The sequence below is a fragment of the Typopeltis vanoorti genome, chromosome 1, assembly GCF_054136105.1.
Source record: "Typopeltis vanoorti isolate ZY-2024b chromosome 1, IOZ_Tvanoo_1.0, whole genome shotgun sequence".
Taxonomy (NCBI): Eukaryota; Metazoa; Arthropoda; class Arachnida; order Uropygi; family Thelyphonidae; genus Typopeltis; species Typopeltis vanoorti.
In genome coordinates, this window is record NC_143549.1 from 34,683,231 (window position 1) to 34,698,255 (window position 15,025).

Here is a 15,025-nt window from a genome sequence, read left to right on the forward strand (position 1 = left end):
TTAATTTATTATATACTGCTGTTTATATAATATAATTAATTATAGTAAGCTGGTGATAAATTTATGTCCATATCTGGCTGTAGTTATGAAAATCTTTTTTTATACAGATAAAAATGTAGTTTGCCCTTATGTGTGTATGTGTGTGTGTGTATGTATATATATATATATATATATATATATATATATATACGGTGGAACCTCGGTTGTCGAACGCCTCTGTTCTCAAATAATTCAGTTCCCAAACATATTTTCTGAACAAAAAACGCCCTGGTTTCCAAACAGAATTTCGGTTCCCAAACAGGCACACGGCAACCGTGTGCTCCGCATGCTGAGCTGTAAGGCAGGAAAGCATCAGTTACAAGGCAGCCTCCGTTCAGTGCAGACACCTGCTCGAATTTGCAGTAAGTTTTCTTGATTTGCTTTATGTTTTGTTGTTTTTTTTTTCATAAATTATTATTAATTAAACCACCATGGGGCCGCAGAAGACTAGTGATAGCACCAAAGCAAAAAGAAAAGTTGTTAGAACCACAATAGAGATAAAAAAAGAAATCATATCCAAACATGAAAATGGCATTTGTGGATTGAATCTTGCTATGCAGTTCAGTATGGCGAAATCAACGATATGTACAATACTCAAAAATAAAGAGGCAATCAAGAGAGCTGATGTTGCAAGAGGAGTGAAAGTTCTTACTAAACAAAGATCACATATTATTGAAGAAATGGAAAAATTGTTGCTGATTTGGATAAACGAGAAACAGTTAGCTAGTGATAGTGTTTCTGAGGCTATAATTTGTGAAAAAGTGATGCGATTACATGATGACCTGTTAAAGAAAAACCCTGGTACGAGTGCTAATACTGATGTGGTCAAAGCTAGTAGAAGGTGGTTCGAGAAATTTAAGAGGAGAAGCAGCATACATAGTGTGCTTAGGCATGGGGAGACTGCGAGTTTGAACCGAGATGCTGCTGAGAAATATGTGCAAGAATTTAGTGACTATGTAAAGGCTGAGGGTTTTCTTACCCAACAAGTGTTCAACTGTGATGAAACCAGCCTATTTTGGAAAACATTGCCAAAGAGGACCTACATCACTCAGGAGGGAAAAAGAATTGCCAGGACACAAGCCAATGAAGGACAGGATGACTCTTTTGCTATGTGGAAATGCAAGTGGGGACTTCAAGGTCAAGCTATTGCTTGTGTACCACTCTGAGAATCAGAGGGTGTTTAAGAAAAATAACACGATGAAAAGTAAATTGCCTGTTATGTGGAAGGCTAATAGTAGGGCTTGGTTAACCAGGCAATTGTTTATTGAGTGGATCCATGAAGTCTTTGCCCCAAGTGTGAGAAAATACCTTCAAGAAAAAAATTTGCCAATTAGATGCCTTCTTATTCCAACATATTTTGTTGGCAGAAATAGTGCTGCAGAAATTCACTGATCACTGTGTATGGTTTACAGGCCTAACGTAATGATTGACAGTAAAGTTAGGCAGTGGTATCATTTGTTTAAAGAAGGTACAACAATGTTCGTGATGAAGAGCAGAGTGGCCAGCAAAGTGTGGCCAAAGACAATTTGGTGGATAGAGCAAACACAAAAATTGTGATTCCCTGCTGAAGAAAATCAATGAGAAAGATCTCTTTTGGGTCTCAGAAAACAGTGACCATCATTTTTAGACTGACAGTGCCTGTTTAAATGTTTTTGCTTTCAGAGATGACAAATAACACCACTACATTTATTATTGTTTTGACTCAATATTTGCATATGAAATCCACATTTCGTCACCAGTCACAATATGAGAAAAAAGTTCATCTCCTTCATTTTCATACTGCCACAAAAATTTTTGAGCTGATTCGACTCATTGCTGTTTATGTGAATCGGTTAGCATTTTTAGGACCCATCTGCAAAAAATTTCTTATATTTCAGCTTTTCTGTCACATAATGACTCAATAATAATTTCAATAATGACTCTGTATGAAATTTCTGGGAATTCAAAAGAAAGTTCTTCTTCTGCAGCTTCTCCCACTTAAGTGGGGTCACTGTTGATAATGAGTCTCCTCCACACCTTCCTGTCTTGGGCTGTCACCACATCCAAGTTCTTCATCCTCAAGTCCTCTTCTACCAGCTTCCTCCATCTCTTCTTTGGACGCCCACGCTTCCGCCTTCCTTGCACATCCATCTGCATGACCCTTCTTCCACATATTCGTCCTCCCTCCTCATCACATGACCAAACCACCATCTCAACCTTGCCCCCTGTATTTTCGCTCCTAAGTTCGTAACTTTCACTGTTCCCCTGACATAGTCATTTCTCAGACGATCCTTTCTGGTCACACCGCACATCCACCTAAGCATTCTCATCTCTGCTACTTCCATCCTGCTGATGTTATTTTTCCTCAGGGCCACAGTTTCTACAGCATATGTCATAGCTGGCCTCACTACTGTCCTATAAATTTTGCCTTTCGGATTGATCAGCACCCTCTTATTGCATAACACTCCAGCCATCTCCCTCCAGTTCCTCCAACCCGCTTGTATCCTGCATCCCACTTCCTTCTCAGCTCCTCCATCTTCTTCCACTGTCGAACCTAAGTATCTAAAGTCTCTCACCTTCCTGATGACATTTCCTTCCAGCTCCAGATCTGTCTCCTGTCTGCCACCCACTGTGCAACACATATACTCTGTCTTACTTCTGCTCAGTCTCATACCTCTCTCTTCCAGTACTTTTCTCCATCTTTCCAGTTTAGTTCCCGCTTCTTCTCTTGAATCTGCACACGGCAAGATGTCATCTGCATACAACATTGTCCACATCTTCTCTCACCTCCTCTGTTACCACCTCCATAACAATATTAAACAGAAACGGACTTAATGCTGACCCTTGATGCAAGCCAACTGTTACTTGAAAACTTTCTGTCTGTCCCAGACAGGTCTGAACACTTGTCTTCACATTTCTGTACATTTCCCACAACAACCTGACATATTTCTCTGACACCTTCTTCTCCCTCAGACACCTCCAGACTTCTTGCCTTGGCACTCTATCGTATGCTTTCTCCAGATCAATAAATACCAGATGTAGCTCCCTTTGTTTCTCTTGATACTTTTCCATCATCTGCCGTAACCCAAAGATAGCATCTGTTGTTGTTCTACCAGGCACGAAGCCAAATTGTTCCTTTGCAATCTCCACCTCCTTCCTCAATCTATCATCAAGAACCCTTTCTAGGATTTTCATTGTGTGGGACATCAACTTTATTCCACTGTAATTTTTACAGTCTTGTGCATCCCCCTTTATCCTTGTAGATGGGGGTACTCTCCCTCCATTCCTCGGGTATATTTTCCTGTTGGCAAACTTTCATGAACAGGTCCCACAGCAGGTCAATTCCCTCTTCCCCAAGTGCCTTCCATGCCTCCACTGGAATTCTGTCGGGCCCACCGATTTTCCATTCCTCATCCTCTTCATGGCCTCCGTCACTTCCACTCTACTGATGTTCTGCACCATCCCCCTCAGAAGGTGCTGCCCATCTCCTCTGTGAGTCCTTGCATTTTCCTTATTCAAAAGTCCCTCAAAGTATATTTTCCATCTGTTTCGTATGTCCACATCCCTCCATAATACTCTTCCTTCAGCATCTTTGATCTGTCTCACATGTAAGATGTCCTTTGCTGCTTTATTTCTACATTTCGCTAGTGTAAATTTTTCTCTGTCCTTCCTTTGTTTCTAATTGATATGCCATGGCCTTCGCCTGTGCCACAACTCTCTTGGCTTCTTGCTTTCTCTCTCTGTACACCTCTCTGTCCTCTTCCACTCTTGACTCATTCCACTTCTGCTTTGCCTTCCTCTTAGCTGTCACTGCCACTTGTAGATTATTCCACCACCAACCCTCCTTCTGCTCTCTAATCTTTCCAGATGTCTCACCAAGCACCTCGACTGCACAGCTCAGGATTACTTTTGAATGATGTTTCCACCAATCTTGTACACTTTCCAGTCCATCCGAAATCCTCTCTAACACCCTCTCCCTAAAACACCCTCACCTCCTCTCCACTTAATTGTCTTCATCCCATAGCATCCAGAGGTTCTTATCTTCGATCTTATTTTAAAGTCTGCACACAGCAGTTGGTGTTGCTGTGCTACTTGATCTGTTGGAATTACTTTACAATTTGTCACAACCTTAAGATGCTTTGATTGAGTGGGAGATGGTAAATCCCATTTTATTTTATAGCCGGGTGCGAAACTCGGGTCGAAATCCATCGACATCCATAGAGTTTCAATGCTGAAAAAACTATCGGCGGAACCAAGTGTAAATGATCACTTGGGTAGTACAACACCAGGGCAACTCCATGCAAAGGTGGAGCAAGATCCGTCACTAACTTTAATATTCTCTCATAATGTAAAACCCAACTCCTAAGAGATGTATAAATACTGTTTTACATTATGAGAAGAGGTCACTACACAGACCGGTTTCAACCTTTTTTGAGGTCTCATCAGTGAGTAGGTAGACCTGGAATATCAAGGTTTTAAGTGAACCGAAACTTATATACCTCTACTATCGAATTGCCGAAGTGGTGTACTATATATTGTTAATTACAAAGATAATCAGCCGAAAGGTTGATTATCTTTGAGTCTCTATGTTGCTTATGTTAATCTCTCCTATGTTGATTATCTTTGATTATCGTGAAGATTATTTAGGATGTTTTCTTCTAGTCAAAATGTAGTCAATTTGTGAACTGTTGTTACCACTCCTAAATGTTATCAAATGTTCTTCCCTCTTGTAGAAAAATGAGTTCACAATTGCCAGATCAAACGCTACTGCAAAGTCCACAACCCTCTCTCCTTCCTGGTTCATCATTCCCACTCCGTGTCCACCACGCACCCTTTCACAGTCTCTATTCTGTCTTCCTATGTGTCCGTTCAAGTCTCCTCCGACAATCACCATCTCAATTTCTTCCAATTCTCTCATTTCTTCATCTAACACGTTCCAGAACTCATCTTTCTCCTCTGCTGTACAACCAACTTGCAGAGCATATACACATAATACGACCACCCGCTCTTCTCCAAGACCCAATTTCATTCAAAATTCAAAAGAAAGTTCTGCAATTGTGAAATGACAATTCTCACAAATTTTCATGTTCACTCTTTCCACCAAATTATCTGTAAGCACACATGACCAGCCACTAGGCTCTTCATCATAAACATTGATGTGCCCTTCTTTAAACAAACGACACCATTATCTAATCTTACTGTCATTCATTATCTTAGGCACATAAGCCTTACACAGTCATCGGGGAATTTCTACACCACTATTGTTTTCACTCTAACAAAAACCATATCACACCATGAACCTTGCAACTGGTGGGATTTTTTTTATATTGGCACTCTTGATAAATTATTCATAGAAAACAATAAATGATAATGGAATGAAATTAACACGGTCAACAGCCAGTTCCACTACATACAGCCATGCATGTGTGAATCCTCTCCCATATCTTATTTTGCAGTAAATTCTGAATGGACCTTACTTTCTGGATGTACCCCGTATTATGGGTGACTTCTACTTCAGAAACATAGACTGTAAGGAGGAAGATCACATGGAAGGAAATGTAATTTATATATTTACTGAGATATAATTATGAGGATTCAGGGTACGAGAGTGTTAGATCTGATTATAGGATCAAAAGACCTCTCCATAACTAGATGGCTACATTGCCTCCAATTGAAGAGAATGATCATGTGGTCATGACTTGGGAAACAGAGAAACATGTGGAATTTTTGTTAGGGAGTATATTTGGAACCACGAGGCAGATGATTATGATAAGCTTAGGTGGCAGCTTGAAGCAGTACATGATATAAATATTATTATTATTATTATACGGGCACCTCCATGGAGCATGAAGACTCATTGAAGGAGACCCAATCTATGATACCTCTCCTTGAACCCATTAACAAAAAAGCACTCACAACTGACTCGGGCAACCAATTCCACTCATTCACCACTCTCCAAGCAAAAAATTTAGTCCTCACACCCTTACTGACTACACCTTTATTCAACTTCCAGGGATGACCTCTTGTTCTGGTCCGTCTAGTCAAATGCTGAAAAAACATTTTCCCTGCATCTATCCTATAAAATGCTTTAAGCAACTTAAATGTTTCTATAATATCCCCTCTTTTTCTTTTATCAACCAACTTCTGCAATCCACATACCTTCAATCTATCCTCATAGGGGCACATTCCACGAGCCACTCACCATCTTGGTCACTCGTTTCTGAATCCTCTCCACTGCTTCCACATCCCCAAGAAACCCAGTGTCCTCTAAACATGTCCTCTAAATTTTAACTCTCTGTCTACCACCACCACCCTTTAATCTATAGCATCATCTATTTCCTGGAGTACAGTGCCATCAATGTGATAAACAGCTTGTAATTTATTTATGCCAAAGTGCATAACTTTACATTTTTCAACATTAAACTGACAACCCATTAACTTTGTCCATACTGACAGCCTATTTGAATTGTCCTGCAAGCTATCCACATCACCTGATTAAATATTACTCTGCCTAATTTTTGCATCATCAGCAAACAACTGAAATTTCCTTTCAGGTTATTTCCTACATCATTTATGTATAAATTAAACAGCAACGGCCTACACTGAACTTTGTGGCACACCACTAGTCACCTGCTTTCACTTTGATTCTGCCCCTGCATATACCACTTTTTGATATCTGTCTAGCAGCCACCCTCTTATCCACTTAACTACTATCATATCCATCCCCATTTGTTCTAATTTGCATAGGAGTGTTTTATGTGGTATTCTGTCAAATGCCTTTGCAAAATCCAGCAAAATCATCTTGTAGCCATTTTCTTTATCTAACTCAGTGCTACTCTATTATAAAAAGTTAGTAAATTACTAAGGCATGACCGACCCTTCACAAAGCCATGTTGACTCTCATACAGTATCATATTTTTATCTACTCATTCTTGAATTCTCTTTTTTATCAATTTTTCTAATACTTTTACCACCACATGAGATACTGATTGGTCTATAATTTGCTACTGTAGTCTTAGAACCTCCCTTATGCAAAGAAATAATTTTGCCATCTTTCCACTCCCTTGGAACTCTACAAGAGCTGAGATTTAAATTAAACAGCTTAGTCAATGGCATTGCCAGTTCTCTTGCACATGCTTGCAAAACCCTAGCTGATATCCCATCTAATCCCACAGCTGTATTTACATAGAGATTCTGCAATATCGTAAGAACCATCAATTCATCCACCTCTGTTCCCACATTAGTGTCTGTCACATAGGTTAAAGCAGTAACCTCATTAGGAAGATATATGCTTGCAAAGTGCCACTCAGTAACTCAACTATTTTATATGCTTCCTCTCCTCATGACCATCATCATCACTCATTAAGGTTAATCTTCCATAGTCATTCTTCATCTTACTTGCCACATAACAAAAGAACTCTTTGGGATTTCCTTTGGCCTGCTTGGCTAAATTCTTCTCATAATCTGATTTTGCCTTCCATCCCATGCTGGTCACCTTTCTTTCCTGAGCCTTGTGCTGTTTATGAATCTGGTCACCTTTCTCTTTATATACCTTCCACAGCATTTTCTTCTTCTTCTGCAGCTTATGCTTAATGATATTACTCATCCATCTAACTCCTATCCGATTAACCCTCCTTATCCAAGGTATACAATTTAATACTGCTTCCTCTAGATGACCCTTAACTATATCCCATCGACTACCAACATTACCCTGCAGTGTTTTATGCCATGGTACAGATTTAAGCTTCTTCCTAAGCATGTCATAATCACCTGCCTTGTAGTTCCACAAATATCCCTTCTTGATAGCATGTTCTTCATGTTTTACAATATTTGCAAGGAAAGAATGTTCACAGTGGGTAGAGGACAGTCAAGGAACATTTGAGAAGTGATATTAGATTGTATACCCAAAGTCAGGAGAGTAAATGAAGTAGGAATTATATTGGTGGGCAGTATCATTAAGCACAGGCTGCAAAAAAAAAAAAAAAAAAGGAAAGAAAGAAAGAAACAAACAAAATGTTTCAGGGGATATATATAAGGAGAAAGGTGATCAGTAAAGGTCATGATGAACAAAATCAGATCATGAGAAAAACCAGTAAGCAAAATCAGGTTATGAAAAAAAATTAACTGAGCAGTCAAAAGGAATCCTAAAGAGTTCTTTTGCTATGTGGCAAGTGGGAAGAAGAATGAATATGGAAGGATAACTTTAATGAGTGCTGACAGAAGAGAGGTGAAAGAAGGAGACAAAGTAGTTGAACTACTGAGTTACCACTTTGCAAGGGTATATTATGCAAGCGAGAATGCGCCTGTGGCAGAGGTAACAGGGAATGATGCGAGAACAGAAGTTGATGAATTGGCAGTTCTAAAGTTATTGCAGAATATCAATGCAAATACAGCTATGTGATTGGATGGGATATCAGCTCACATCTTCTGATAATATGCAAGGGAAATAGTAGATTTCCCCAGGACTGAGACTTAAATTAAACAGGTTGTTTAATTTAAGTCTCAGTCCTGGTCAAGTTCCAAGGGAGTGGAAGAAGGACAAAATAATTCCTTTGCATAAAGGAGGATCTAAGTCTGTGGTAGAAAATTATAGACCAATCATTATCTCAGGATGGTGATAAAAATATTGGAAAAGTTGGTTAAAAAGAAAATTTAGGAATGGATAAGTGGATAAGATATATATAAGGAGCAGCATAGTTTAGTAATTTACTAATTTTTTATAATAGAATGACTGCATTGGATAAAGGGAATGGGTAAATGATGATACTGCTGGATGTTATGCAAAGGAGTTAATTCAGTTATGCAAACTGGAAGAAATGGATATGAAACTGGTGGTATGGATGCAAGGGAGGACAGATACAAAAAACTAAACTGGTATACAGAGAAGCAGAATTCAGAAGATTCAGAAAAAAGCAGCTGACTAGTGATGTGCTTCAATATAGGAAATAATCTGAAGGAAATTATTATAATTATCTGACCTCCATAGAGTCAAAGGACTCATCATGGCACTTTCAGCAATGCATTCCACTCACCATGAAAAGAACCTGATTCTCACTCCCCTGCTCACAACTTTTTTATACAGCTTCTATGGATGGTCTCTAATTCTATCTTTGCCTTCTTCTACTCTATAAAATATCTTCTCCATATTAATCTAGTAATAACTCCTCACCAACTTATATGTTTCAATCATATCCCCCCCCCGCCCTCCTTCTTCTATTCACAATGCTCTGTAAGTTGCATTCCCTCAATCTCTCCTTGTATCTCACATTCCATACACCTGACACTAACTTAGTAAACTTTCTCCAGTACATCCCCCCCCCCCCACGAAAACCAGGCAACCAAATCTGTGCACAGCAGTGATCAGTTCCACATGTGACCTGATCAAAGGTCTTATACAGGGGAACTATAACCTCTTTGCCTGTGCATGTCAATATCTTCCTCATTATTATCATAATCTGTTGGGATGTTCTTACAATTTTAGCAATGTGAACCCTAAACTTCAAGTCTCTGTCTGCCATTACTCCCAGATCTCTCATCTACTTCAAAATTTCTCCATTAACTGTATACTTTGCATCCCAGTCTTGCCTATCAAATTTCAAGACCTTGCACTTTTCAACCTTCAACCAATAGCTCCCATCATTTGCCTGCTCACACAGTCTATTCAGATCCCCCTGCAAGGCCACAATGTCTTCTCTACTTCTCATAGCACTTCCCAACTTTTCATCATCTGTAAACAGCTGCACATCTCCAGCCAGTCCCAATGTTATTAACGTATAAGTTAAACAATAACGTTCTGAAAACAGATCCACGGGGCACTCCACTAGTGACCTTCCTATTTTGGGATACCATCCTCCATATAGAACCTGCTTATACCCATCCGACAGCCAATCAGTTTTCCAACTACTAGTTGGATAACTGTATGTTATCCAATTAGTAAGTTATATATAATAGTATGTTATCCAATCCCATCTTCAGTTGTTTGCTGATGATGCAAAGTTGGGTAAGGTAATAGTTAATTAAGTCAAAGTAGAGAGCCTGATGGATGATTTAAATAGGCTGACAGAATGGACAAAACATAATGGATGTGCATTTTGGGATAAAAAGATTATAAGCTGTCTACCACATTATGGGAACTGTCCTCCAGAAAACTGATGAAGCCAGAGATGATTTTGGGGTAGTAGAAGATAGAGTCAGTTTATAGGATATATTTCTAATGTAGCCAGAATAGCTCACAGGACTACTTGGTTATTGAAGAGTACACTAACAGAACTAGAATAACAAAACTGAAAAGAGTTGTTATTTCTGTTTATAAAGCCTGGATATGATCATATCTGTATTAATGTGCTTATGTCTGGTCATCTGGTTTTTTTTTTTTTCTTTTCTTGGCAACAAGGAAGAGGTGAGTCAGAGGTGAGTGAATAAGATAGTAGAGATTCTCGTGGAATCTCTGTGAAATGCTACCTAAGAGAACAGACTGAGGATTTGTGGATTGCAAAAATTGATTGATGGGCAAAAAAAGAGGAAATACAATAGAAACATTAAGCTACTTAAAGGATTTTATATGCTTAATACAGAAGAAAATTTTCTACATTTGGCTAAAGGGGACAGGAAAAAAGGACAATACCTGGAAAGGTATGAGTGTGGTTAGAAAAGATGTGAGGACTAGATTTTGTAGATTGTGAATGAATGAGTTGTCAGAGTCAGAGGTGTCATCTAATAATAATAACATCCCCCACAAGAGAAGGGGATCTGTAAACTCCACGATAAAAAAAAGAGGAGAATATTTGTCTTTATGAGAGATAAGGAAAGTACAGTCGACCCTTGGACAACGTGGAGGTTAGGGATTGCAACCGCCCCCCCCCCCCATTGTTCAAAAATCCACATATAACTTTTGACTCCCCAAAAACTTAGTCTACCGTTGATCGAAACATAAACAGTCGATTAACACATATTTTCTATGGTATGTATCATATACTATATTCTTAAAATAAAGTAAGCTAGACTACTTCACAGTAGTCTAGCCCATACACTAATGAATGAATCATTATATTTTTTTATTTATGCTAATTAATGAATTTAATTAATTACTTAGTTAATAACAGTTATTTTATGCAGTTATTATTTAATATCACATCTTTAAGTTTGATTACATTTCTGTCGACTGTGAATGCCTATGTACGGTCTGTAAGTGTTTGTGTGCTTAAGTTTTGATAAAGTTTAACTTGATATTAGATTTGTGTATATTTTATGCATTCATGACATAGCTAACTTTTTCTTAATTTTTTCAATATTTCTAATCTACATGGTTTGTCTGCGAGTTTTTTCAAATTGCCAAAATGTCTAAAAAAATTTCCAATATATTTATTTAAAAAAAAAAAAAAAACATGTATAAGTGGACCCATGCAGTTCAAACCTGCATTCTTTAAGGGTCAACTGTATTAAGTTAGCTATGAAGCACACATTCACAATCAAAATCTGAACAAAAACAATTGTCTGAAACTCAACTGTATTAAGTTAGCTATGAAACACACATTCACAACCAAAATCTGAACAAAAACAATTGTCTGAAACTTTCTCAATTTTGGGAGTTATACCGACTAATACTCACCATTCGTGTGTTCCTTAATTTGTAATTTTTTTTGATTATATTTAAAAATAATTTATTAACTAAATTATTTTATTGTAATTTATTTATGGAGCTATTTTTCTATAGATGATAGTGTGCACATAATATCACATGCACTTTCAATTGAATATGTGTGTGTGTGTGTGTGTGTTCCTATAATTGTATTGACAATGGCTATGAAACTTAGCTGAAAATTTTACAAATAAAGATATTTAAATCAAGTGATGCCATTTAAATAAAGATATTTAAATTAAGTGATGCCATTATTAATACATAATGATGAATTATGGAATGTCTTTAGTTTTGATTTTGACTAAATTACAGAACTAGCAACCATTTCTGTAACATGTGCAAAAACACATATTTAAATTCTCATTACATTCTGCTTTTTTTAACTGTCAAATAATATAATATAATATACAAAGAAATTTTCACCTTCTGTGATGTCCAAATTTGCTCTCTCTACCACTCTTCTACGAATAGGTGAATCTTGGAGGGATGAGACATCTAATGCTGAATTATAAGTGAAATAATCTTAGAACTATAGGCAAGTGATTGAAAATAAGAAAAAGAAAAAAGATATATATCTAAAAATAATAACAATAATAATAATTATGCATTAAGTAAAAATATTCATATGATGATGATGATAATAATAATAATAATAATAATATAATAATATAATAATAATAGAATTATACATTAAATGAAAAATATTCTTACAAGATTAAGTTCCATTCATCCATACCATTTAAAATATGTTTTGGTATTTCTTAAAATAAAACAGTAGAAAGAAATTCCAAGCAAATAATCCTATTTATAATCCTGAAATAAGGGAAAGGCTAATTATTAAATGTACTGAAATTCCACAAAATAATGAAGATTTCAAATTTCAAATGCAGATAACAAAATTACGATGGAGCATTTTTTATGCTTTATTTTTGCTGCATTTTTATGCTTTATACTAATGCCAGGAATATCCTGAATAAAGGAGATGAATTGGTGGCACTAATAGCATCAGCCTGGCCAAAGATTATTGAGATCTCTGAGACATGGCTGATGGAAGATGATATAATAACAGGAATAGAAGTAGCAGGGTACAGCATTTTTCGGCACGATAGGAAGAGAAAATGTGTTGGTGGAGTACTGTTTATGATAAGTGATGACTTATGTCCTCTAAGAGTGGAGGCCTTGGAAGGCAGAGACACTAATGGTTTTGAAAGCATATGGTGTGAGGTAGTGGTGGGCAAGACAAGATATTTAGTGGGCTGTTGCTACAAGCCAAGGAAGAGGGTGGGGGAGCAGGTGATGTTTAAGCAGTTGAACTTGGCAAGTGCAAAGAGAATGATTGTTATGGGAGATTTTAAATACAGCAGTATAAGTGGGGAAGAGGAAAATGCATGTAGTAATAAGGGAATAGAATTTCTAGAATTCTTGAGGGACAAATGTCTTAGGCAACATGTAATAGAAAGAACAAGAGGTTCAAGAGTTTTCGATTTGGTCATTGCATCAGAAGAGCTGATAATAATAATAATAGAGATGACATCTCTCCCCCCTGTTAGAGAGAGAGAGAGAAAGTGACCATGTGCTTTTGACTTTGAAGATGAACAGACATACAGGAGTATCAAAGAAAAGGAAACATATGTGGAATTATGAGGCAGGTGATTATAATAGTCTTAGATATCAACTTGGAGTAGTTCCATGGAGGAAGGAATTGGAAGGGTAAGATATCATTAGTGCTTGGGAAATTGTGAAGGAATATTTGCTAGCAGCAATAGTTAGTTGTATTGAACGAGTGAAGAAGAGAACACAATTTGGTGTAAAGTGGATGACAAACAATATCAAACAAGAACTGTAGGTGAAAAAGAGGTTATGGAAGAGATATAAGGACAGGGGTGGTGAGCAGATGCATGAAGAATATAAGACTCAGTAGAGTGACTAATATAATGAGAAAGGCGAAACTGGAATACGAAGAGAGATTGGCACTAAGATCCAAAGATAATCCTAGGGAATTTTTTAGCTATGTGGCCAGTAGGAGGAGAAATAATTGTGGAAGAATGATATTGTGGGATAAAAATGGGAATAGAGTGACTGATGCAGAGAACATAGTGGAGTTGTTCAATGAACATTTTATTGGAGTATTTCATTCTGGAGAAGTAAGTTTTAATACTAGAGGGATAGAGCAGGTTTGAGGTTTAGAGGTGGAAGAGTAGAGTGTGTTCCAAATACCCTGGATGTCAGTAAAGCTGTGGGACTGGATGGTATTTCACATGAGTTTTGAAAGAATGTGCTAAAGAAAAGACAGCTCTGCTGACCTGGCTTTTCAATGAAAGTCTGGCCACAGGAAAGGTGCCCAAGGAATGGATGGAAAATAAGTAAGATAGTGCCATTGCATAAGGCTGGTAGCAGACTTAGAGTGTGGAATTATAGGAAAATTTGTGTTTCATCAGTAGTTGTTAAGATTTTGGAGAAATTAGTGGGGGACCGTAAACAGCGTTGGGCAGATGAGGGTAATGTTATCTGTGAGAGTCAATATGGATTTGTTAAGGGCCGCTTTTGCTTTAGTAATATGATTGCCTTTTATAATAAAGTGACAACAGCAGTTGATGAGGGAAAGGCATATACTACCATTTTTTTGGATTTTGCAAAGGCATTTGACAGGATGTACATGATAAGCTGATATTTAAGTTGCAGCACTTTTTTTTAGATGTTGGGTTAGTGAAATGGATTCAGGATTGGCTGTCTGATAGGTATCAGAAAGTTGTGTATGGTGGGACAGTATCGAGGAGGAAGAAGGTTACAAGTGGGATCCCGCATGGCTCAGTACTGGGACCTGTATTGTTTAATCTTTATATCAATGACATTATCAATGTATTGCAAGGGGATATTCTGTTGTTTGCAGATGATGTGAAGCTAGGTAGGGTTATTAGTAATAGTGCAGATGAGGCAGCCCTGCAAGAGGATTTGAATAAACTAGACAGATGGGTGAATGAATATGGAGGTACCAGTTTAATGCAGCAAAATGTAAACTCTTGAAGTTTGGGATACATCAATGGGAGGCTACATACTTGATTGAAGGAGCTGTACTGGAGGAATTAGGGGAAACAAGAGATCTGGGAGTGATGTCTAATAGAAAACTGAAATTCAGGGAATATATTACAAAGGAATATAATCTCAGTATTGCAGCAATCTCAGAGGATTGCTGCAATACTGAGAAGGACAGTGACCTGCAGAGATAAAAGAGTTATCGTTCTATTGTAAAAGACCCTGATCATACCACACTTAGACTACTGTTCTCAAATTTGGTTCCCAGGATTTGACAGGTATAAATTAACTGTGGAAAGAGTACAGAGGAAGATAATAAAGATGGTTTGTGTGGGA

The 15,025-nt window shown here is 37.6% G+C and overlaps 1 protein-coding gene across 1 annotated transcript in view; it reads right to left on the reverse strand.

Moving 5' to 3' along the window:
• LOC150109884 (forkhead box protein P1-like) overlaps positions 1–15,025 on the reverse strand; it is a 589,350-nt gene that overhangs the window by 83,052 nt on the left and 491,273 nt on the right. Inside the window, exon 10 of the mRNA XM_090397192.1 lies at positions 12,080–12,157. Within this exon, the coding sequence (XP_090253318.1) occupies positions 12,080–12,157 (78 nt within the window). The remainder of the gene's footprint in view (positions 1–12,079; positions 12,158–15,025) is intronic.